The sequence below is a fragment of the Typopeltis vanoorti genome, chromosome 13 (assembly GCF_054136105.1).
Source record: "Typopeltis vanoorti isolate ZY-2024b chromosome 13, IOZ_Tvanoo_1.0, whole genome shotgun sequence".
NCBI classification, from domain to species: Eukaryota; Metazoa; Arthropoda; class Arachnida; order Uropygi; family Thelyphonidae; genus Typopeltis; species Typopeltis vanoorti.
In genome coordinates, this window is record NC_143561.1 from 111,784,006 (window position 1) to 111,811,553 (window position 27,548).

The 27,548-nt window shown below is 35.0% G+C and overlaps 1 protein-coding gene across 1 annotated transcript in view; it reads left to right on the forward strand.

Annotated features, from left to right (window-relative positions):
* Nucleotides 1-27,548, forward strand: part of LOC150100473 (uncharacterized) — a 230,207-nt gene that overhangs the window by 179,680 nt on the left and 22,979 nt on the right. The window contains exon 7 of the mRNA XM_090402661.1: nucleotides 16,020-16,165. Within this exon, the coding sequence (XP_090258787.1) occupies nucleotides 16,020-16,165 (146 nt within the window). The remainder of the gene's footprint in view (nucleotides 1-16,019; nucleotides 16,166-27,548) is intronic.

Here is a 27,548-nt window from a genome sequence, read left to right on the forward strand (position 1 = left end):
TTTGAAGTCGATCCATGTGAAGGACGTCCAAAAAGTGCAACAACACCAGAAATCATTGATCAAGTGCACGATATGGTATTGGATGACCTGCGAGTCAAAGTGCATGAAATTGCTGAGACTATAGGCATTTGAGACTATAGACTATAGGTAGGCTACTACCGGGTGCGTCCCCAGGTGGCGGATCGGGGAACAGCCTTCAGATATGGAGGTTAGCTGCGATATAAGCAGAGCAATCTGGCGAATAAGCAGCCGTGGACCAACAGCGACTGAGCTATCAGGGCGTGGGGGAGCAGAAGTGGCAACTCTGTCTCAGTTAAAACCTCACAAAGCCCAATGACAACTCGGTGACATGGCGAGTAGTGCCGCCATTAAATAAGTACCTGCTGGAGTCACCGCCCCTGACATTGGGAAGCAGCATTGTCAGTACTGACACAAGGTTGAAGCCAAATGATGACGGAAAAGCTTGTGATCAGAGATTTGCAGATGGCAATATGATTATATTGTGTACGTCTGTAATACTGCGGAGCAGAAAGCAAACGGAGAAACTACTGCTCTACCTTATCTCCAGAACAGCCACCATGGCGAGCAAACCCTTACAATTGGCCCCAAGTTCCCGGCGTCCCTTAAATGGGACAGGAGTGCGAAGAATCTCCGGGCTCAAAATGGTGTCCACTTTTAAAATTGCAACTTGGAATGTCAAAACTCTGTATGAAGCTGGCAAATTAAGAAATGCCACAAGAGAAATGAAGAGGCTGGGCATCCGGATTTTGGGAATTTGCGAGACAAGATGGCCAGGATCTGGAAAGTGTCAACAAGATAATATGACAATGTATTACTCTGGGAATGATGAGAACAAACATCGACATGGTGTAGCTGTAATAGTAGATGAAGAAATCAATAAATCAGTAATAAATCGGATTCCATTTTCTGAAAGGATAATGCTGTTACAACTTAAGGGAAACCCCGTTAACATAAATATCATCCAAGCTTATGCACCCACAGCTGACAAAAGTGAAGAAGATGTTGAAGAGTTTTATGAACACCTAAAAGAGATTAAAAACCTAACAAAGAAACATGATATAAACATAGTGATGGGTGACTTCAATGCAAAAGTGGGAAGAGGGGGTGATGGAGAAATTGTTGGCGAACATGGCTTAGGCACCAGAAATGACAGAGGAGATCGCCTAGTCCAATTCTGTCAGGAAGAAGATCTAACAATAGCAAATACCTGGTTTAAACTTCCACCAAGAAGACTGTACACTTGGAAATCGCCTCAAGATAACCAACATAATATTGTCAGAAATCAAATTGATTATATACTGATAAATAAAATACTGATAAATAAAAGATTCCACAGTAGTATAAAGAGTGCAAAGACTTATCCTGGAGCAGATATCTCATCAGACCACAATCCCATAGTTGCAGAAGTACGTCTTAGATTAAAATCAGCTAAAAAATCACAAAAGAAGAAAAAGAAAATTGATGTAGAAAAACTGCAAGACCCGAACATAAATAAAAGTGCCAAGACACAGCTTAACCTGCGATTACAACAGATTAACATAGAAGAAAATAAAAGTGTGGAATCTCTTTGGAATAGCTTAAAGAATGCCATCGTAACAACAAGTATTGAAGAAGTAGGTTATGTGAATAATATAAAACAACAGGAATGGATGACAGATGAGATTCTTTCTCTTATTGATACAAGAAGAATGTATAAAAACAAAGACCTAGCCAGGTATACAGAAACACATAACATCATCAAGAAAAAAAATAAAAGAAGCCAAGGAAAATTGGATGAAAATTTTATGTACTGAAATTGAAATGCTTCAGAAACAACATGATAATTTCAATCTGTATAAGAAAATCAAAGAAATTTCCGGAAAACTTAGGAAAAAGCAAATAGTGTCTCTAAGAGACGAAAATGGAAAAATAGTTCTAGAAGAAGAGAATAAAGCACAGATTTGGATAAAATATGTAACAGAACTTTTCAATGATACTAGACAGAAGCCTATAAATATAAAAGATAACATTCAAGGACCAGCAATCATGAAATGCGAAATAGAGAATCCTATACAAACAAGTAAAACAGGAAAAGCCAGTGGACCAGATGGTGTGCAAACAGAATTTTTAAAATTAATCGAACCAGATAACATCAAACTTCTTGAAAAACTATTTCATAAAATATATGAAAGTGATGAATTTCCATCAGATTGGCTCAAATCTACATTTATCACTATCCCAAAGAAACCCAAAGCGAATTCCTGTGGTGACTTCAGACTTATTAGTCTAATGAGCCAAACATTAAAAATATTTTTGAAAGTAATTCAGAAGCGCATTTATAGAAAAAGTGAAGAAACTCTAAGTGAAACACAATTCGGCTTTCGGAATGGTTTTGTTACTAGAGAGGCCCTTTTCTGTACCCAAATATTGATACAAAAATGCATAGAAAAACAGAAATCTGTCTTTATGTGTTTCATAGATTTTGAAAAAGCATTCGACAAAGTCAGACACACCAACTTAATAGAAATCCTTCAACAAATAAGGCTAGACGAACAAGACATAAGACTAATAACAAATCTGTATTGGAATCAGTCAGCTACCGTTCAATTAGACAACATTACCACCAGTGATATTAACATCAAAAGAGGAGTGAGACAAGGATGTGTGCTCTCACCACTCCTCTTCAACATATATGCAGAGGTAATCTTTAAAAAAGCATTGGAAGAATGTCCAGAGGGAATCAACATAAATGGAAAGATTGTTAACAACCTACGATATGCAGATGACACCGTGCTAATTGCAGATAACATTATGGATCTCCAAAAACTCGTTGACAGAGTATACATAGAAAGCCAAAGAATGGGAATAAATATAAACATCAACAAGACGAAATACATGATCATCAGCAAACATCCAGCCTCATCAATGAAACTGACACTCAATGGGAAAAATATTGATCAAGTGTCAAGATATAAATATCTTGGTTGCTGGCTTAATGAACGGTGGGATCCAGAAATAGATATAAAGACAAGGATTGAAGTTGCACGGCAGTCCTTCATGAAAATGAGAACACTATTCTGCAATAAAGACCTAAACATGGAAGTCAGATGCCGAATGCTGAAATGTTACGTGTGGTCTATTCTGCTCTATGGAGTTGAAACATGGACATTGAAGGCGACAACCATCAAGAAAATCGAAGCCTTTGAGATGTGGCTATACAGAAGAATGCTAAAGATATCATGGACAGAAAAAATTACCAATGAAGATGTCTTAAAATCCATTGGCAAAGCTAAACATCTTGTACAAATAATCAAGAAACGAAAAACATCATATCTTGGACACATCATGAGAAACAGTAAATACCAACTTCTACAAACTATTTTGGTAGGAAGAATTGATGGCAAAGGAACTAGAGGAAGAAAAAGAATATCATGGTTTGACAACATCAAGACGTGGACAGGAAAGAGCAGTGCACAACTGCTCAGATTGGCACAAGAGCGCGGTTTGTTCGCCAAGATGGTCGCTGACCTTCGATAGAAGATAGCACAATAAGAAGAAGAATAGGCATTTGAAAAGAACGTGTAGGATATATTTTGCATGAAGAATTGCAAATGAAAATGCTTTGCGCAAGATGGATACCACGCTTGCTCACAGCATGTCAAAAACGCACTAGCATGAATATCTCTGGACATTGCTTGGAGTGTTTTAACAAGAATAAAACTGCTTTTGTGCGTCGATTTATTAATAGGGATTAGACTTGGATTCACCATTATACACCAGAATCCAAACAGCAGTGAAACCAGTGGACAGAAGCTGGTTGTTCAGCGCCAAAGAAGATAAGGTGATGGCATCGATGGTTTCGGATGCTAAAGGCATTTTTTTTTATTAATTATTTTGAAAAGGGTAAAACAATAACCGGGGAATATTATTCCGATCTTTTAACCAGACTAGACAAAAAAAAAAGTCGTGAGAAAAGACCCGGTTTGCAGAAGGAAAAAATCACTTTCATCAGGACAATGCACCTGCCCACATATGTGATTTGGCAATGGGAAAATATAGGGACCTGCACTATGAATTGTTGGAACATCCACCCTATTGATTTGGCTCTCTCTTGCATTACAGGGACGGGATAATGGTGCTGGACCATCACTGGAATAAATGTATTTGTCTTAAGGATGATTATGTTGAAAAATAAAAATAATTTTGCATAAATTCGTTTATTCACTGTTAAGCTGAGATCTTTTCAGACCACCCTCGTAGTTAACTAGTTTCAGTTATTGTAATACGTTCTTGTTCACAGCAACATGAATGCCATTCGTTCTCACTCGAGTACTTGGAACACCAGAAAAGGTTTATGTGGGCAATGCAGAACACAGATCTCAAGTTGAGATCCTGTGTTCAGCATTGCCTATATACACCTCCAATATGTAAGCTGCCTTTAACCGTAACTACTCAAATGATGATCGTTCCTAAGAAATTCTGTTTAAATATATAAATAATCAAAGAATAGCGTTAAATATGTCTTATTATTATTATGGTAATTTTAGATGCACTGGATGGTTTTCCCACTAGACTGGGAGTAGCTACTTAAAGATAACCTAAAATGTTCCTCCATTTGTACTTCTATTAATTTTATTTTATTTCCCAAGGAAAATTTAAATACTATTAATTTAATAGTAATTAAATTTCTATAAAGTTGTGCACAGCATAATTACATTTCTCAACAGAGAAATATTGCAGAAGCTAATGTTATTCTGAATACTCAGTGGTTCTCACGCAGTCTCTGATGTTTAGACACGCTCTACTTGGAAACAAGACTTCTTGAAGTGTACAAATTGATCCGATCTAGATTCTCTAGTTTTATAAAGAAATAGTGTGTGGTTATTAAAATGTTCTATAACTTTCAAAAATGGAATATTAACTAAATTTCGTTAATTTGTTTATAACTACTATATAAACACATTTGAAAAGTGAAAGCGAGATTAAAAGTGATTTTTTAAAAAAAGTGTTTTTTGTGAGGGAGGGGGGGTTATAAATTGTATAATCTCTTATTCCCAATAGTACCAGGTATTTTATTCTATACTGAATGTACTATTAAAAGATTCTATGGTATGATTTATTGAAGTGTGTAATTAGCAAATATCTTAATAATATTCTTAACGTTAGTCTTACTCTTTCGCTGGCTTTAATGGCCAAGCACACCCTCTCTGCAACCGATAGGCTGCGTGTTCCAATCTCACCGTGGCTACGGATGTTTGCGAATGTCTTTAGTTAGGAGGTGGATTTCATCGCCCTATGTGAGACCACTGTCGTGCTTATTCGAGGTCTGAAATAGCTTTAAAAAATTCCACATTGGGTCTCGGAGTGGGTTTTATGGATTATAAAAAAAAAAAATAAAAAAAAAAGAAATATTCGTGTTTTTTTCTTTTTTTTTTTTTTTTATGTTGCTCCCAGCCACGAAAGATTATTTGCAAACCTAGAGTATACATTTTGGTACATTGGGTGAGGTAAGGAATTTTTTATATTTTTTAATCGATTTTTTTTTATTTTCATCTTTTTTTTTTTACTTAGTTTGGAAGCCCTACTCCGGAGACAAATATGGAACTTTTTCAAGGCTCCAATGAGCGGGGAAAACGGTCTCAACCCGTGCGATGATATTCATCTCCCACCTAAAGACAATCACAAACATCCATGCCCACGTCGGGATTCGAACCCATGGCCTGTTGGTTGGAGAGCGGGTATGCTAACCACTCGGCCAACTTTACCCACGATGTTTTGTAATGCGACTTGATGAAGCTGCAATCAGACCGACCGGCAGTTTACTTAAGATGGTAATGTACTATAGGTTTATATAATGTTATGTTTTTATTTTTCGCATTTTTATGTTATTTTAAACTTTGTGCCCTATGGTGATAAACTGTTGTGTGGGTTTTCTCTGTATAAGTAAGCATGGTTTCTACTATTCATTTAAAAGCAGGTTCTGTGAATGAATAACTTAGACATGAAAATGCCTCAATACGACAAAACATGGATGGGGAAAAGGGACTGGGAAAAGGTGATGAACTCCTAAAGTACAAACAAATATAAACGGAAAAGCAACCTACACGCTGTACATATAGAATATCGTCGATACGAGAGTTTCTTCAATCACTCAACAGGTAACCAATTTTAAACACGAACCAGCGTTTAAAACTCCAATATGTATTTAAATCATAGGCCATAAATCTCAATTATTCAGCCAAAACTACATTTATCTTAATAAAACAGAATCGTGTATAACATCCAAAGTTTTCCTGTCGATTTATTAAATTAACTCTTTTTGTCTGCACTAAAGCACTTTTGCTGTTTGACTGTTTTATTTTTACTTCAATCTTTCACACTGCAACAGGACCATAATAATCAATCGAGAATGATCGATTCAGTCACATTTCAACGCCTAAATTACAGCGTACTGTGTGAATGCTATCTTAAATGTCCAGGAATTTATTACAAAATAATATATTTATTTAGTTTTCATAAATCTGAAACGTGCAAATTTTATAAAGCACGATAAAACTAAAAATAAAGTTCTTCAATCAATGCACGACATGACTAGTTAAATATGCTCTACACAAGAGAACTTCGCATTTTCTCTGCTGTCTTGAGGACACGCTTGACAATAAATCACCCCGGTCTGATGGCGTGATGGTTAAATTTTATGAAATACTTCATGAATATATCAAAGATATTCAAGGGGCAGCAGCCTTAATTACTTCTCTGAAAAGCGGACTTTGTCGTGTCTTCCTGCAAGATGTTTAATAACACTTATTACAGAATCTTACAAAATCCAGCAGATGTTCCAAATTGGAGATCCTTAGCGACTTTTAATGCAAATTATGAAATTTCTAAAGAGACGTGGGAAAATCGATCCGGGGCATCTGTCTCATCTCGCATTATTGATTGCTAAAGAAATCCTGAATCCATTGAATCGAGTTTGAAATAATATTTCATAAAACGTGATCAGTTTAAAGATAATTCTACCTGTCTTAAACGATGGCGAAAAATATTAACAACCGCACGGGAGAAACTATTCTACTTGATGACCCTCTCTAATATCGAAAAAAAAAAAAAAAAAGGTGGAAACGATACCGCTTATCTGTCAGGCTCCAGGATTTGTCGCGAATGCTTTCCATTGAAAAATAATCGTAACAACAAGAAGGCCGGAGCACACACAACAACAAGAGCAGGAAAGACTCGAAAACAACTTTGAAGAGATTAGAAGAAATCCAGGAACGATTCATTGCATACTTCGATGTTAGATCAGCGGTATCGATATTAGCAGAAAGAATCGGATGGCAATTGCAGCAACTTAGTATTTTGAATAGGGAAACGCTTGAAATGGTACAAAGTTCGGAAGAAATAGAGCTATAAACAGTGGGAAGAACTATCAAATAGTCTGAGTCTATGTTTATTCAGCAATGAATGGAGAAAAAAAAAAAAAAAAACGAATGTTTTACCATCCAATCAGACATTTTCCTAAACATTTTCTCTAACAGCCGAGGAATTCTTATTTTTTTATATATAATGGTTTAAACTCAGATAATATCTATTATTGTTTAACAATATTCAAATATCACAGGAAATTCCATCGTATACACTGTATAAAATCTGTTACAGGAGAATGAAGTAATTAAATTAAATTGCTTGTTTGATCGAGCAAACATCGTTGTAGTTGATAATTAATAATTATAGAAATATTATTCACGTAAAAATAAACAGTATCAGTTGTGCAGAATTACATGTATGTTACTATATATTTTTTCTCAATGTCTTGATATCCCATCTAGTATCGCATGAGGTATTTGTGGAACAAAAGAGACTCAAAGGTAGCAATAAACTTTGTTATAAAAGAAGAAGGGGCAAATATCCGATAAAAACATTTGCTCATTCATGAAAGTGTGTGGGAAGGCTACGAAGCTGCAATTTTACAAGAGAGCAGTTTTCTCTGAAACCGATTAGGGCGTGGCGGGACCCTTAAATGCGAAATTCGTGTAGGTAACCTTATAGTTGTACTCCAAGAGCTCGAACCTTGTTCGTTAAGAGTTGCTTCGAAATGTATTACTATAGAAAAGGTCATGTCGAGGAGCAACTATAGGTAGCTACCTGATTAATATAATATTTTAATTATTATAGATCGGGGGGGGGGGGTATTAACAATTAGTTACCAGCGAAGTTAGCCGTCCAAGTCCGTGGAATACTCTCCACAATGCTAGGACAGCTTTATTTTTAGCATCCTACAAAAATTGTTACCAGAACTAAATCTCTTAAACCGAATATTTTTTAACTATGCGTTAAAAGCATTTACTGAATAATTAGAAGACATATTGTTGCTTATATAGGGTGTCCCAAAATTCACGCAAGATTTAAATTTAGCGCCATTTGTGCGGTAAAGTGTTGCCAACGAGAAAAAAAAAGACAGCGTGACAGTTGACATTTCAGAGTTATTAAAAATGAAGCGCTACACGAAAGAACAACACATTTTCATGGATTATGGAACAACAACAACAAGTGGATGCTTATTTTTCGAACAAAATCATCTTCAACGATGAGGCTCATTTTCATCTTGATGGCTTCGTTAATCGACAAAATTGTCGCATTTGGGGTTCAGAAACTCCACGAGTGATTGTTGAGAAATAAATGCATCCACAACGTGTCACTGTTTGGTGCGGATTTTGGGCTGGAGGCATCATCGGTCCATTCTTCTTCGAAAATGCGGCTGGTAAGGCAATAACAGTTAATGGTGCTCGCTATCGCGACATGATAATCCAGTTTTTTGTGCCTAAATTGCAAGATATGGATGTGGACGACATGTGGTTTCAACAAGACGGTGCCACATGCCATGTAGCCCGAGAAACAATTCAATTACTGCATGAGTTATTTCCTGATCGTGTAATTTCCCGTTTTGGTGATCAGAATTGGCCGCCCAGATCATGTGACTTAACGCCGTTGGACTTTTTTCTTTGGGGTTTTTGAAGTCTAAGGTTTATGCCAACAAGCCCACGACCACCCACGCCTTAAAGGAGGAAATTGAGCGCTGTATCAACGAAATTCAGCCAAATTTATGCAAAACAGTCATGGAAAATTTCGACAAAAGAGTGCGTATGTGCCAGCAAAGCCGTGGAGGCCATTTACCCGATATGCTATTCCATGCATAACCCTATACTGTATATTTTTATGAATCAATAAGAATTACAATTTAATTAAAAACCTGTGTTTTCTATCAAAATTACTTCTTGCGTGAATTTTGGGACACCCTGTATTTAGAAAAAAAAAGGAGCTTTTTTTTTCACAAGAAATATTGACGGCTACTTAGGAATCTTAGGAAGTTTGTTATACACGGTTAATTCTCGCCAGAGATTAATTATACGAGACTTTCATTATGATATTTGGTGAGAGGACAGCTAGGCCGATAGTGATGCATCGGAGAGTGTGATGAACAAAAGTGGCTCTTTTTATCGCATTATTCTTGCTGTACATAATATTATTCCTGTTGATAATGCACCACTTTGTATCTGCCATATGGAATTTTCATAGTGCAAGAACGGTTAAGGAACATCCCGCTACTGTTTGAGTTATGTAAGCAGCAGTATTATTGTCCTGAAACAGTCTATCGGTCCAATTTCCAAATTTGAATTATACAAACGCACCTGTGAGATCATTCGGAAAAGCGCTAATCGAACAGCAGCACAATTCGCCGCCGATGACTATGCCCACCTGAAGGATTCGTTGCGCCTTATGTGGCAGCTGTAATGGAAGCGATATTGGTGCAGTCTGTAATTTTCTGTTAGGTGTGTAATTACGTACACGTAAGGAGGGCACGAACAACGTACTTTATTGCTGAGCACTCTTTACATGTCCCACTCATGGAAAATTAATAGCAGCAATTTACTTGGCAATTTTCTGCCCTCTTTCTCTACGAATACTGGAAATAAGAGAAGCTATTAATAAATACTCAATTTTTCAACTGACAGTGAAAAACATTTTCTTTGTGACGCTAAAGATGATTTTGTCTCTGACTTTATAATATACCTTTAAATCCAATAATTTGTAGTTTTACATGGTTCTAAGGCGTGTTGCTCTTTAAGATTTTCCCTTGATTCAGCTTATAAGATGAATCGAGGGAAAATAAAGAAACATTTTAAAGCATAATTATACAGGGGACATTTTCCCCCTAGATTCTTACCTGGGGAAAATTTTTTCGTTCTCTTTTTAAATCGAAGTCGGGTCTTTCCAGCCATTCCTGGAAGGTGTCGAATCTCATGTGAATAGTAACAGGTGATGCAGGGGATTACTCATTTGATTTGCTGTTCTTTTTTTCTCAGCACTAAGTTAGTCGGTCTCGTTCTACTGAGACTGTGGTGATTACTCTGGTTTCCGTCTCACAAACATAAAACTCACTTCCCACACATTGGACATTTGTCACATGCAGTGTAAAGATGTAAAGTAGAAATTTGGATAATTTGTGAGTTTCGTTTTAATTAATTTAACTGAGGGAAATGCTTGGGTTCGTTTTGTTTATCATGAAATATGTGCTTTAGAAATAATGCTAGAAATCCTTTTTATACTCCAATACGATGCGGAAATATTTCGTTTCTGGATATTTGCTATGAATATGCTGTCCTAATACACACATCCAACTTCACCGTAGGCGGAGATTAGTCTAGTCTAATACCTTTGAAGGTCTGACACCCTTATATGCTATTATATGCAACGAGGATTGACCTTCTCTGACCTTCACCAATGAAGAAGTCCGTACTTCTTTAAATCACAACGAGATTAAATTTAAGTAGCAAGAAATAACAAAAAAAGAAGAAAAATAAGATGGGTTAATTTCTTGAAAAAAGGGCGGGGGGGACCCATGGCATGTGTGTCTGAAGCTATAACTGAAGTTTCAGAGGTGAAATGATCTAGAAAATCCTCTTCGCTTTCCCGATGTAATCTAAACTCGAGTCTTTCCAATCAAAGGCAAGTGCCGTTTATTATTAACATGTCTCGCCACGGAGTAACGTTACAGCATGATTCAACTGTACTTCAAACAAAGCATACTCACCATCTTTGATGAGAGGGGAAAATACGCAGACTTGCAAGAATAATAAGGAAAGCTCCCTTAATTGAAACTTATATTTCACCAGAGGACGCTTGAGTAGTATTAGAATAACATGAATGAGGTAATAATCTTGCTCTAGATAACTGTTTTTGATTTAATTTTTAGCTATTTTAATTTAGCATAGTATAGATTTTTTTTATTTAATATTCTTGAATATGCCATGAAAAAAATAAGATGTCATCTCAACGGACATCTTCACAGTTGCATACAGCTGAATAGATGTCACAGATTTATAGATTAGAAAAAAAAATGTAAACTTAACCATGACAGGTGAATAGCCATTCGTATGGAAACTCGTAGCACACGTACCGTTTATTAAGGAGAAATAGATATACATAAATAATTCGCGCTAGCGAGAAAGTATATAGATAATTATTAGGTAAAATTTATCGTTTAATTTATTACACAATATTAATTAACATTTCAGGTACTGAAATATAACAAATGAGACTGAATTTATGAATGAAACGGAGGAAGTCGTAATTATTGGTTTTGGTTGAGAAATCCCAATGAATTCAACTATAGAAATATAGCTAAAAACAATATTAACTCTTTATTATTATATTTTCTAGAGAGTTTTTGATGCCTTTGTACTCTTTTCATAATACTTATAACTTACCACAAAATCAGGAGGGTTAAGGGTATATTTGCATTTAAAAAATATCACTATAAAAATGGACTCTCCAAAAGAGAAGTGTCAGCCTCCAGAAGAGGAGGTTGAAAAGTATACTTTTCACCCTCCTCTTCTGGAGGATGAAAAGTATACTTTTTCATTTAAAAAAAAAAACATCACTACGAAAATGTAAACGTCATCTCAACTGACATCTTCACAGTTGCATACATCTGAATAATTGTCAACGGTAATATCTCCAAAAACATATTATGAATGGCTGACAAAGAATAACATATCACATATATTATACGTGAAAGAAAAGTTGTGGAAAATTGCCAGTAAAGAATAGCTGCCTTATCTTGCAACTAGATTTACATTGGGAGTTGTGAGTAACTTTATTCGTCGAAGTGGACGAGTTTTACATAAAGGACCGATTCGTTTAGATATTACTGTAGTGTCTGAGAATATTTTTACATATTTTTGCGATGAATTTCCAAGAAAAAAAAGGTTTGTGTGATAATGAGCAAAAATTCTTCAGAATCTTACCTGAGAATATTTATACCGGAAGCATCTATCATTCTCAGACAAAGAAGCTCAGCGAATGAGGTCGACTTAAAAATCACGTGCTTCGCTTTTATTTCTTTCCTCCTTGCGTGAAATCGTTGATCTGACAAGGAATGTGTACCCTCAACGGCAAATTATACTTTTATATCGGACACGAGAGGATATGCATTGAAAGAGTCGAATGTAGCGATTTCTTTACCATTACAATGCACCTACTCATTTTGTCTTGTCCTCCTTGCTATAATAGCATAGCTAGTTATTTCACCATAATAATAATACATTTTCCAGAGCTGTCTTGCCACTTCTTTAGATAGGCGAGTTGTGATTTGAGATTTAGCCCACTTTAATTGACTTTTCAATGCGAAGTATCCTTCATAATCTGTGTCGAGTTCAATGACGAAACATTCACATTATCATTTTAGAAAAAAATTGGAGAAAAATTAGAAAAAGCAAAAAAATATGTTTTTGTAATACGCTACTCAATACACGGGTAATAAAACTAAAAATAATGTATTTTAAACTTGTGCATTTTAATGTCGTTTTAAAACATGATTTCATCCACGCTCGGATTTATACGAAAATTTTACAGACGTTTTAAGCGTTCGATTTTAGCAAGGCTTGAATGTATTAATATGTTGTTTGTTTATGAATATCCAAATAAATAATTCTGCCGAAATGTATTTATAAGTAACTGTTAGGTAAGGCTCAAGTGTAATCGCATTAGCCACATAAAATACCAAGCCATCATTATTTTCCCCATTTGAACTTCAGTTTTTTTTTTTTTTCTCTTCTACTAGTTAAATTCCAATAGGTAATCCCTATAATGGAAATTAGGTTGCTTCTCTCGGAAATATGCTCGTCGCGTCCCCTTGAGTCTCTTTCCAGAAGCATTCTGGCAGTTCGTTACGTAAAAGATATTAATGCGATCTCAGACTCATCACGATGAAAAACTATTTTAATTAACATTTATCGTTTGGAGAAAGAGAATCTAATGGATTTCTCTCGATATCCATTACTTATTACGGCCTCTTTATGAAATGCTTTTGCGTTATGTAAATGTAATGTTTTATCGTTTCCCAAAAGTGACTTTAGCGAGACCTAAAATAAACTCAAAGAACTGCAAAGTTTTGCCGAAAGTTTTCAAGATAATTAACAGATGATTAATAATCCAAAAGTTATGTGTGCATTTCCTTATGAGAAATTTAAATAAATCAGTAGTAATATGTAAGTAATTGCTTTTTATAGATTGAAATCTTTTGTTTGCACTCGAAGACCTCTAGACACACCGTTGTAAGAAGCACTGCGAGTAGTAGCTTATCTCACTTTTCTAATGAGGTCGACAGCCCGGGAGAGGGCACTCAATTCACACACTTATGTTGACAGCAAATGCACATGTTAGGATTAACTACAGCAAATAATATTAATACTGCGATCGAAATTCATACCGCTTATTCGATATGGGTAACTTAACTCTTGCCAATGTAACCTGGAGAGGTTTGATGCCATATTACTCAGTGTTTTTTTTTTTTATATATATATAAATTTAATGTGGGGAAGGGGATATTCGTGAGCTAAGAAAGATGCCTCAATTAATTGACTGCTCACTTGATTGAGAAGTACGTCGTTATATTCTTAAACACTGAAGAAAAACGTTGAGTGGGGTGAGAAACCAAGAAGGAAACGCATGTAAGACTTCCAAAACCGTTTCGATTTTATTGTTTACTTAGCAATTGTATAAAAATTTAATTTAAAAAATCTGGTCCCTTAGAGTGAGCTAATGCTTTTTTTATTAATTTTATATAGTTATTTCTATTTTTGTTTATTCATTTTTTTTTCAACATTTGCAACATCTTCACAAAGCTCTAACAATGCAGAGGTATGCGAAGTTGACCTTTTCACCATAAAGTTTTGCAGTCCCAAAAGAGCGAAAATTGCCGTTGAAAGGTTGAATATTTGAACTTTTGGCCCTTGCCTAAAATAGACTGCGATAGTCCATAAAGTAAATTATGGTTTCAGCGAGCATAATGATGGATATCGTCATTGGCAGTTATGATTTTGTAAAGGTTCAATTCACTGCGTTAGTCAACCAAATTGTTACACAACTGAGCCAATTTCGTTGGCTTGTGCTAATCCAACGTTCAATTTCACTCCTGGTGACCTGTAATCCGTCGCTTTCGCTAATTAACTGCTCAACTTTCTGCTAATGAAAATCATCAGTTGTAATTTTTGGCTGTCCACTTCGTAATCGAACGATTAATTTCAAATCCATCATCGCTAGTCTTGTTTTCGCGACCAGAAAATACCGCTTCGATCGTACATCAGTGTGTACTAAATTGTAGCGAAGGGGTGAAGGAACAAAACAGGATTAGACAATTTTGAAGACCAATCACACTTCAACTGCTGCGCTGGGTATTATTTTCGGGACGTCCCTTCGTACATATAAAAAGGAGGATGGACCAACACAGAGACATCGCAACTGACAGGAATCCGTAAAATTATAAGATTTGACGGTATGAGCTATAAAGTATGTTATACACAGCACACTTGAACTGCAGGCCACATTTATACGCCATCACTCAGAACAAATCTGAATCCAACATATTCCTATACAATACAGAAAAGGAATTCGTCGAAGGCCGCAGTCTTTCCCACCTCCTTAAGAGCCATCAAACGAAAGCAGAATACATAAATCCAGCTTTTCATCAGCTCGTTCTTTTAGCTGACACAAAGTACCTGTCGATAACTTCGCATCACTGAAGTTATCGACAGATAGCACATTAGGATATCGTTAAGCGTTTAAGGTGAATGACCCTCCTTTATGCAAACGTTGTCTGTATCAATTATTCGTGATTTCTGACTAGACTGGAGCCCGCGTAGGTCATCTGAGAGTTTACTGTGTTATCTGGAATGCTGTTCGCGCGGGAAAATAATGATATTCCTAACATTATGTGGAAAGCGAATTCTCCCTTAACATATAGACTAATAATGTTTTTATTAATAATATTAGTATCACAGATGAAAAGTTGTAAAGAAAGGATTAGCATTCGCTTCGAATATCAGCTTATGTTTTACGAAATAACAACAGAGTAATGTTATTTAGATTAAAATGCGAACCTTCGTTGCTCAGTCGGTATTGTGGAACTTGGCATCGAGTCCCGTCTATGACGTAGGACACTTTATCAGGTCTCTTTTCAATCAAATGGTAAGTTATCCCGTCTCGTGCAGTGGTCGAGAAACAGGCAGACCGGCTCCGCGAACACACACAGATCTATAGACGTAAGTACGTTTACGTGCTTTAGATCGCATATGTATTCCTTCATGTCTAGATTTGTAGGGGGGGGGGGGGGTTTGAGAAATACTGTTAGCCTAAAGACAGTTCGCGAAGTTCTGACTTATCTATTTAACCTCAAGTTTATATAATGGTCATGAATATCTAATTCACAGTAAAATTCTTATTTATTAGATATTTAAATATAAATTAAATAGAAGGAATTTAAATATAAAGATATTTAAACTCCTTCTAAATATTGGTACATTTACATTTAAATAATGAGCTTATAATCGGAAATATTTTCTGTTTGGAGCATGCATTTATGGATATCGTTTCGATGCATAATTTAAATAATTCTGATTTACAAATACGCAGGCAAATATGCATCCTTACATCCTCATTCCTTCCCTTATTCAACATTGCAGTACCACATCTAGTGCCTAGCCAGCGACGACCGAATATAACTGGAGTGCAATCAAGGTATGAAGTTGGGGAACTCTTGGATATTAATTGCACTTCTGCCAAAGCTGACAGAGTTGCTGAACTCAAGTGGTATATCAATGATCAGGAGGTAAGTAGTGTTAATGAATTTTATTTATTTTAGTAATTCAGTGAATATCGGTTCACCCTTAACAAAGCTAGGGTCTTATGACAATTGATTGCGATAATCAACGAACGATACACCACTGTTTATTGAAGTCTTGAAGTTGAAATTTTTCCAACTTGGTCCTCTAGAACATTTCATGATAATAGAATATCATACGCCACATGTCCTCCTCCTAAATATGTGTAAATAATTAATTGAGACGGTTCGCTAATATAAGTAGTTGTGACAAAATTATACGAACTGGGCTTCATAGTTTCTCTTCAATAAGGTTTCTTTTGTTAAATTACTTTCCTACTAACCCCTAAATATCTTCTGCTTAAATAAAACCCCTTTTCTCTTAACGGTGCATTGAAAAGAAGATAAAAGTATACATTTCAAAGTAGAAAATGTATTCTGATAATATTTATGGCGAATCTTTATTGGATTTGTTTTAGTTGAATACTTTCCGGTTTATCGTCAAAAGCAATCGCTCTATTTTGAACAGTTAGAATGAAATACAGCCAGTGATAGCCACAGGAGGATTTAGCAAATTTCAAAAGTTGACTGAAGAATATAATGGTGGATCCGAATATACAACGAAGATTGTTATGGACAATTCAGTGCCGTAGAGAAAATTAATAACAATGAAAATATGAAGGAAAATGTGGACATATCGTTCTCAAAACTACTGCAGTAGTTTTGAGAACGATATGCAATTGATTACATACTCTACTTCGTTTTATGTGTTACTCTCTTGAATAGATTATACTAGGGTACGGAGTTAATAATTCCTGACCAAAAGGGAATCCTATTATAATCGATTCTTCAACAGATTTAAGGGCAGTTAGCAAAAGTGTTGGAACAGCAAATCAGAAGCGCACGAGGCAAATATCATGAAAATGAGCATTAAATGAAAACATGTAAATGTATACTTAAATATAAAGAGCTAATAAGCTTCATTTCGGCGATATAAACAATACTTTAAATTAAGGGGATATAAAATCCACATTGTTTTAAAACCGAATAAGAAACTCAAAGAATGGAATCAGAGAGTTTCATGCCGAATATAGTAAACTATAAAGTATCGGCGATCACTAGCGTGAGCTAATGCAAGTGACCCTAATACGTAGTACAATATCGGACAACTTGTTGCAAAGGTGGGGAAAGTTCAGATCGCTATTCTTAGGTATTTTCCATAATGTAAAAACACATTTCCTAGGAAATGTATGCTGTTATTACATTACATTATGGAGGGAGGTCACTACCTAGACCGGTTTCAGCCTTTTTTGAGGCTTCATCAGTGAGTAGCGTCACTTTCATTAGCTCAGGCTAGTGATCGCCGATACTTTATAGTTTACTATATTCGGCAAGAAACTCTCTGATTCCATTCTTTGAGTTTCTTATTCGGTTTTAAAACAATGTGGATTTTATATCATCTTAATTATCGCCGAAGTGAAGCTTATTAGCTCTTTATATTTAAGAAACTTAATGGTTGCACCTTCTTCGGAAACTCGTATAGCAGAGTATATAAGTTCTTTTCGCTATACACTTTGGTATCTATTTGGTCTAGCTACTCACTGATGAAGCCTCAAAAAAGGCTGAAACCGGTCTGGGTAATGACCTCCCTCCATAATGTAATAACATCATACATTTCCTAGGAAATGTGTTTTTACATTATGGAAAATACCTAAGAATACCGATCTGAACTTTCCCCACCTTTGCAACGAGTTGTTCGGTATTGTACTACGTACTAGGGTCACTTTCATTAGCTCACGCTAGTGATCGCCGATACTTTATAGTTTACTATATTCGGCATGAAACGCTCTGATTCCAATCTTTGAGTTTCTTATTCGGTTTTAAAACTATGTGGGATTTAATATCCCCTTAATTTAATATCCCTTGCCAAATCTAATATTTATCCGTTCAGAAATCGTAGTAATCGGACACTGCTACGTTATTACAAGCCGACATACTATTTTGCAACGTTAGTATACTATATTTCTTGGTTTCGAATACAAATTCAAAGAGTATTTTTATTAAAGTATAAAGTCGAATAGCTTCAGTTTGGTAGAAATAAGATATTAAAATGGATTATATTATGGATCCGGGCATATTTCATACGTAGACTAAATTTTCAAAATTTAACAATCAGCTTATGAGAATAAAACCTTTAGCATTAGAGTTGCCTTCGTTTGCACTACTTAAGAAAGATAAGCTCACCCAGGAGTCTTTTAGCACAAACCAAGACAACTCCGATGTCGAAGGTTATATTCACATAAGCTTTTTCGTAAATTTCGAAACTTGTGTTTCTTTCTATATATCTGCCTATAAAATATGGATGGATCCATAATATATAAGCAGCATGAATCCATATACTCTGATAATATTTATGGTGAATCTTTACTGGCTTTTTTTAGTTAAGTACTTTCCGGTTTATAACAGATCGCTCTATTTTGAACAGTTAGAATAAAATACAGCCAGTTCTCTGTCAATGATAATGGTACTGTATATGGAAGTTTTTTTTTTTTTTTTTTTTTTTTTTGCAATATTGAATTTCGGTCTTGTATTGTATGTTACTGTATTGCAGGGGTGTTCAACCCGTCGATCGCAGTCGATCTCTTGTGTATTCCTCCTTACTTACAAATTTAATTAAAACTGAAAACATGATATTTTATCTATCATTATTTTGTATTATTTTTAATTCGCTTTAAGCGTATTGCTATTGTTTATTTATTTTTCGTTAAAATTGTTAAATCAATAATTTTCTTATAAGTCCGGGTAAATGAATTAATTTGGATCAGTGGAAGTCAAACAGCGAGCCGAGTGAACGCGATTATAAACAAAGTGTAAAAACTCGATTGTAGCTTAAATATTAAATATTCCAAAGCACATTACATCGATTTTTACTTAGGTTAAATGCCGTGTGAATATCGTAAAAAAATAAACCTTTGTTTGTCACGGTATAGTTTGTATTAGATGTTTCTGTAAATAACTCTTTTGAAGCTAACTGTACATACTGCTTTAATAAGAACATGTTAGAGTGTTAAAAACAAAGGCAATGTTTTTGTCGCCGAAGCTGTACATGGCGGCATTAGAAAGATTGTTATTGAATATTGTATGTATGAGAAAAGCTTGCAGGCTCTAAGTGTAAACATCTCCGAAGTCAGTTAGAAAGAGTTCAAACAACTTTCCGATGGCCGGCAACTTACAATCAAAAGAAAGCGGAAGAGAACAAAAGGCGTGCCGAACTTGAAATTTAAGATGAAAGACTCATACCGTTTCTTTTGGGTTTGCCAAACTTCATGTGAGGTCTCAGAAGAAGCCTAATAAAAAGGGACTGAAGCAAGCAGAAGGGGTCCTGGTTCCAGAATTGCTCTCAGAGAGGAGGCCGCCCGGTCCAGAGTCGCCGTCAGAGAGACTGTCCGGATCCATTTTGCTTGAGAGAGGAGTTTCCCGCTTCCAGAAAGGAGCTCCTCGGTTCGAGAAGTCGCTAGAGAGAGAGACTACTTCTTCTAGGCCGCAGACAAGGTTTCAAATTGCCGAAAGGAAGAGTTCCAATTGCCGGAGAAAAGTTTCCAGGCCAGGTTAATGCCAAACATTCACCAGTGTATTGCGACTTCGCTGATATTGTTCAGGTAATGGTATTTATTCGCATGGTATTTCAAGATTATTCAATTAAATAACTTCTGAAAATTATATCATTATTAGGAAGGACTAGGGAGAAGACATTTTTTTTTTTTGGCATTTGATGAATTTTTGAAACAACACAGACTTTCGCTTTTTAAACTTGTGTCTATTACTACTGATGGTGCTCGTGCAATGATAGGTAATAAATCAGGCTTCATTTCATTATGTAAAAACCATGACAAATATCCAGATTTTTTAACGTGCCACTCTATTATTCACCAACAAGTACTGTGTAGTAAAAGATTAAACACAAAAGAAGTTTTGGATATTACATTTAAAATTGTAAATTCTGTTCGAGGAAAAGCCCTGCAACGGCGGTTATTTAAATTACAGGCAGATGATGATAGGGAACTTCTGTTGTGCAATAATGTTCGCTAGCTGAGCAGAAATCAATTTTAGAAAGATTTCTTGTATTAATTAACGATATAAAATATTTTCTTGATGAAAAAGGAGATATTTATCCACAATTGAGTGATAAAAGATGGTTGTTAAACTCATCATTTTTAGTAGATTTCTGTACGAAATTAAGCAATTTAAATTTAGAGTTACAAGGTAAAGATAAAAATTTAATTGACATGTTAAGTTCAATAAAAACTTTCCAACAGTTCTTACTTTTATTAAAGAAAAATATAAATGACCGAGAATTTAGATATCTCCCATATTTATTAAACTTTTTTGAAGAAAATCAAGAAATGCTTCGCTATGATTTAAAAGAATTTATTCGTGAAATTGAATTAGTTGAGGAAGAAATAAATTCAAGATTTAAAGATTTTAATAAAACTGAAATGATTGTATCTTTTATCAATAATCCATTTCAAGAAAACTTGGACATAACAGAAATTTCAAATAAAATTTGTGGGCGGTTTGATATAAACCAAGCTGAAGTAGAACTTGAGATAATAAACATTCAGAATGGTTTGCATTTAAAATCAATAAACAATGAAGTAATTTGGAAGTATGCACATGAAAAATTCTGTCGTGTTTCGGATCGACATACTTGTCAGAATCCGCTTTTTCAAATATCACCCTCATAAAAATTCAATTAAGAAACCAAATTACAAATGATCATTTGGAAGATTGTCTGCGATTGGCCACTTCTTCATATCTACTTGACTATGAAAATATTGCGAGGTCCAGACAATGTCAAATTTCGCATTAACTTTTTTTTTTAATCAACCAGCCTTTCCTGTAACTTGTGAGTTTGTAATCAATCTGTTGCTTTTTTCTAACTTTGGTTTACCAAAATAGAGAATTCAATATTTTTTTGTTGTATTAAAATAATTAAAAGTAATAAATAAATTTTTAAATTAAAAAATTTTTAGCTGTGTATTTTTTTAGTTGTTTATTTCTGCGTAATCAGATATCGGGATGGAGGAACGTGATTTATATAAGAGAATAGATCGCCGAACAATGGCGGCCAGTGAAAATTTTAAGTAGGGGTGCTGCATATGGAAAAAAAAAAAAAAAATTTTTTTCCTAATCATTAACGAATTTATTAATAAATAAATTTGCATATTAAAAATCGCTTTATTAAAAATATTTCATTCTCACCACGAACAAACACCAATAATAAAAGTTTCGTATCAATAGCGATGACAAGTGCAAACGAATATCAGATCGCAGTGCATTTGTTTCGTGTAAGGATAATTGAAAAAATATAATTCTTTTCATATTTTCAACAGTGACACTCGTCATAATTCAGCTTTATATCTATAATAAATAAATAATTGTATGTTATTTTAACGAAATAAAATAATATTTACAAAAAAATAGTTCACCAGGCACACGCACCAATAATAAACGTTTCATATCTCACAGAAATAAGGCGCGTAAGCTTACTAAAAAGACACTGCTTCTTGAGCAGTTACAGTTCGGAATGATGTAACGTGCAATGACAAGAGCAAACGAATCAACATTCGTTTGCTCTTGTCATTGCACGTTACATCATTCCGAACTGTAACTGTTAGATCGCTGTGCATTTCTTTCGTAATCTAAAGCGTTAATCGAACAATTCCAATTATTAATTATTCAATCAATGTCCAAACAAAAGCTGTAACCTTTAACATGTTCTACTGCATTTATATAATGTTGTAAGCATTGTTATTATTTATAAACACAAACAAAATTAATTTTTTTAATTTTTTTCTTTCGGAGTGCTGCAGTGTCGCCGAATAACTTTTTATAGAAAAGTAGCTCGCGTAGTAAAAAAAGGTTGAACACCACTGCTGTATTGTGTTCTTTTGCTTGGCGGTGTATTTGTTAAATGAGCTGTATTTGCTTTCAATGTTCAGTAACGTACACGATCAAGATAACTTTCTAGGAAGATATGTTAGTTAGCGAGATTTCACTAAGTAGTTTTAGTTCAGTTTAAACTAAAATGACACGAGAAGCACTTCTAATGACTGCGAACGTGATTACAAGAGCTCACAATCAACGATGGTTGCAGCGGCATTTAAACTGAAAATTCTGGAGGGTGAAGCACACGTCGGTTTTCATCGAGTGGGCGAAACGGGTTTAGAAGTGCTGCAGCAAGCACTATGATATATGCATTATCACGTCGATACGTGACTATTTTCCATAAGTCACCAAGCATAATTGTCTACTAATATTCGGTATTTATTTTTCACTGGACACTGCGAAGGAAAATCAGTCTAAACTAGAAGGATTCACTTGCCGACAGATGGAAAAATACACTAAATACCGTTCTCCTGGGAGTTGCCATACTGAAATACTTTCTGCACGTATTTAGAATTGTATTTCCTATCGCAGGTTCCCAACGATCTGTTGAGCAAGAACCATGGTGGGTGAGTGAGTTACACTCCAAGTAACCCGAGAATTTTTATGGATTTTTGGTGTGTGTGACACCTAAAAAAAAGTCCAAAGACTCATCCAGGGTAGGCGCCCTCACCTACCCTACAACTCTGTCTTCACCACTCAATACATCATCTACACCAACGCCATCTACTGTCCACCACCACTAGTATTTTTCAGAGACAATTGCAAACATCTATGCCCATAGCGGGATTCGAACCCACAGCCTTTTGGCTGGAGAGCAGATACGCTACCCACTCGGCCAACCAGGCCGTCTAATGATATTAGCTAATGATAGAACTATACTTAAAATTAGAAGAGAGCGAGTCCGTGAATTCTGGAAATTAAAATGAGAACACTAGACGCTAAATGATATTTAGGGATGTACTATTGAAACTGAGAAAACTGTTTCAAATCTGTCGGGGTCAACCTAATATTCATAATCGTTTTACAACAACGAAAGAAAGAAGAAAAAAAACTTTTTTGTGTGTGCAGAAAACGACCGGCGTTTGTTAGTGGCATATATTGTACTTCTCAGGACATGAGGCTTTCACTGATAATGAATCTGCGGTATTTTGAAACCTTCGGTGCCTGTCTAAATAAACACGTTAGTCATGTGGAGAGTATCTGAACTATACTTCTTTTGGTACTTCTATGAAAAAGTGCGAAAGTTGTAGAATAAAATTTTTAAAATATTTATTGCATAGTTGATTCAATTTCACATCGGGAGGGGGGAGGGGGGAGTCTTACGACCCGACTGTTTTTTTCGTGACTTTTGTTGCGTCTTTACCTTTTATCCATACTTAATCCTAAAATTAGAAACCTAATTTTCTAACGATTTGAAAAAAAGCTTCGGGACTGAACGTTTTCTCCAAGGTTGACATCAGTGAAAAAGTAGCAATTAAAGCTGCTTATATACTAACCCCCCCCCCTTGTCATATGAATGCCGGCATGGTTTGTAGAGTGGTAGCACTTCTGCTTTTCAAGCAACGAACGGGATCGAACTCACACCTTAGGTATGGATTATTGTGAATGTCTTTAGATGGTATAAGAAATTATTCATCATTAGGCGTACTACTACTACTACTGTACTCTAAAGCCTGAAAGCCAGAAATGGCTTTCAAGTAGTTCGTTTGGTCTAAAATGAGGGATTTCTGATTTATCCTACTTAGTCCATTTATGGTAATGATAATAATGTACGACAGATTTTGCAATCATAGGAGGGTGGATTCGCATAAAAATTATTTAAAAAAAAAAATAAGCCATCGTATCAGCATTTATCATGAGAGTATTCTTGTTAGAAGTTAATGCATCGCAAGTGTCTTCACAGAGCAAAACCAAATGAAAGCGTTCTTGTGAATTTATTGAAGTACTTCTCCATCACATGTAGTCGTCGTTCATGTGATGTATGTTTTGAGGGAAGAACTGCGGACAAAAATGATTACGATTTTTGTCTTCTTAAATCATTAAGTTAAGATATGAAATGTAACTAGCTCGTTTTTTGTGTGTTTCTTTCGGTATAATTTGTAATAGCTGGAAATATTATTTTACGATTCTGAAAGCAAACGTTTTAAGCCAATTTTTCTTTTTTTTTTTAATGTTACTCCTTAATACATCGTCTTGTCTTCACAAGTTCGTCTGTATTCTGTCCTTTGTGAATTCAAAGAAGGGTACTCACTATTTTTAATAGAGTACATGCGTTCATTATACTGAAGAGTAATACAGAACAAATATATTCATAGTAATTTAAAGCATGCATACCAACCATGGGTATTGTGATTAGGTTGATTTACAACCATTCTTAATATTGACAAGTCAATGTGAGAGTCAATATGAAACATTGACAAGTCAATGTTTCATATTGACTTGTCATTGACAAGTCAATGACAAGTCAATGTGAAAATATTAATTTCATGAAGTAGAGCTTGTATGGTCCACAGCAGTTGTCACTGATATATAATTTATTCATTTAATACAAATTATGCACAAAATATTTTAGAATCAAACGATATGAAGAAAAGAGTACGTAAAACGTAGAATTCCATTACCTTTCAGAATAACACTGTCCTCAAAAAAAATCAAATTATATCACATTCTCCTGATGAAAATGAGAGTCGGTCGTTGCATTTCTCCATTACTGCAAATTCTTTTCGCATCAGTAAATTTAATAATCCAATATATGAATTATTTTTTCATCGTTGTACATTTTCCAGAAAAAAGTTTGAAGAAAAATAATTGTTAGGCCGACATAACTGTTCTCACAATAAAAGCTAAAATTCAAATAAAACGGAAAAGCCTTTAAAGGTAAACTTCTCTTCAAGATTTTTAGTCCCCACATGCAGCCACTCGTTTTCCCTACAGTCCAATAAAACGGCCATGCAAACTTTGGTGTCCAACAATTTTTCATGCCATAAGATAAAAATTGCATGAAGTGGAGGGAAGACATTACCAAGATTTGACTCCAATAAACCTAACGCCTTCCGAAATTAAATGGGAATGACTTTTGACTTTGGAAGGAGAAGACTAAAAGGTATTTGCAATAATTCTTATAATGCAAATACATACAGTGGACAAATAAACATTTTTATTTATTTACTGTGTGTCATATATCTATAAGCATTCCTATATAAATATCATCCCTTGTGGCTCAATAAACTCATTTTTCCTGTACTCATAGCCTGTGCGAATTGTGCTGTTTGGAGAGACTTCAATTTTGTTTATGGGACTTCTGTCACCTCTTCAATACAATACAAGTTACCGCACCTCCTTCAAATTAAAAAAAAAAGTGTCCTTTTCCAAAAAAACATTAACCGTAATATGCATTTCTCAATACGCAAGAAGGCCGAATAGGTAATCGCGTAGTACTGTGGTTTGACTTGTAATTCTTATTTGAAAAACAAAAACATAAACCTAAAAATCTCGTGCTCATAGCGACTGGCACATGACATTTTACTGCAGTGTTCTTCAGAAAAGCACCCTCAGTGGCGAGTGATTTGATGATGGAAAGCGTTCAGTTCTGGGAAATCAGGATAAAACGCAATGAAGGAAACAACCTTCGTTGTTTGGTCCAAATGACACTTCAGAGTTCGTGCAGATCTGCTCTTTGAGAATTGCTTTCGGGTATCCAAGATTAAAATCGTATTGAAACTGCAGAGTAAATATTCGTAATTCTTGCTCACTTCTATCTCTTTATGGGAATATTACTTCTATTTCTTGTTATTCAACGGCTTCTGCTTGACATTTTTGTTTCCTCTGAAAGAAAACTTCAAGTATTATTAGGATTAACTTGCATGTGCTTCCATTCATTTCTGATTCAGTTAATATTATAATTTAAAGCAGGGTTTATCAAACTTTTTCTACGACGGAACACTTCACAAATCCTGAAATTTTCACGGAACACCTTGGTTATTTTGCAATGTATTAATTAATTAATATATCTTGGTTATTTTGCAATGTATTAATTAATTGGTAATTTAGCTAATTTTAGTGTTAACCAATAATTGATAATTATTAATTAATTAATTAAACGTTAATTAAAGTTTGATTTAATTAAAGCGTAAATAAACCATCATTAAATTAATTTGTGCTGATTTTCATTGACATATCCTATTCTGATCACCAAATATATTTATAATATTATTGTAAGTACTTACGAGTGAATGAAGACTTTTTCTCCTGTGTGGTGGTAGTTTTCCCCTCCTTTTGTACATCCTGAAAATCCACCTTTGTATGTGGACGAGTCTCTATCTGTTCCGTCACAAACACCTTCAATAAAGATTTCTTAACACCAAATTAAACAAAGTGCCTTGTCTCTTATTCATATTAGATTTTAAATTTATATTCTTATTACTTTTAAAAAAATCGCAGCACTCTGGTTTCAGAACAAGCACTTACACACTGCACTACGAACTTGCGAAGAAAATATTCAGTATTACTAGATCTGAGAACCAGATACAGACTACCTTGATCTTCAATTTCAGTGGAAAATTTTTCTTTATACTTCCTTGCTGATTGGTCACTGACATTTGCAACACAGATGATATTTCGTTCAGTTTTGAGAACACGCCGCCCATTATTTTAATCGACTTGCAGATAATTTTTATGATCGGTCATAAACGGGGGTATTCTCTTTCCGGATTGTTGAAAGATTTCGATGTGTGAAAATTAACGATAATTCATGAATACTTCCATGTTTAAAAATATGCTGCTTGGTCGCTGATATTTGCTACACAGATGTCATTTCCTTCAGTTTTGAGAACTGAGGATATGACACCAATTGTTGTAATGGGCTTGCAGGCAATTTTTATGACCGGTCATAAACAGCAGCATTCCCTCTCCCAAATGTTGAAAGGTTTCGATGTGTGAAAATTAACGATACACAGATGTTAATAGGCGTTCTAGGTCTGAGCTTTTCGACATATTCACGAATATTATTCTCCTCAGAATATTTCTACTATAAAATATTTATTCATGAAAAATGCTTAGAAAACTAAAATGACAAATTCCAGAACTTCTCGCGGAACACAGTTTGAGAAACCCTGATTTAAAGCATGCAGTAACATTAATGGCATCTTCATGCAATGGAATTATCATCTGTTTAGTTGTTTGTTGGACACTATGTAATTGTTTTGTAGTTTGAACGTAATTGTAAATAAGAATATGAACTGGGCAGTTTATTATCAGTTTAATAATTAATTCTCTATAAACAAGCCCACAACTGTCCAAACAAAACCAGATGTGTAGCAATTTTTCAAATTAACGAATCTTAGCAGCGCCACCCCCAGGAAGCAAATTGTTCAGTCAGTTTGGCGTTTTTCTTTTCCATTTGTTCACAAACTTACCATTTTCTACTACTCGACGTGCTTATGAT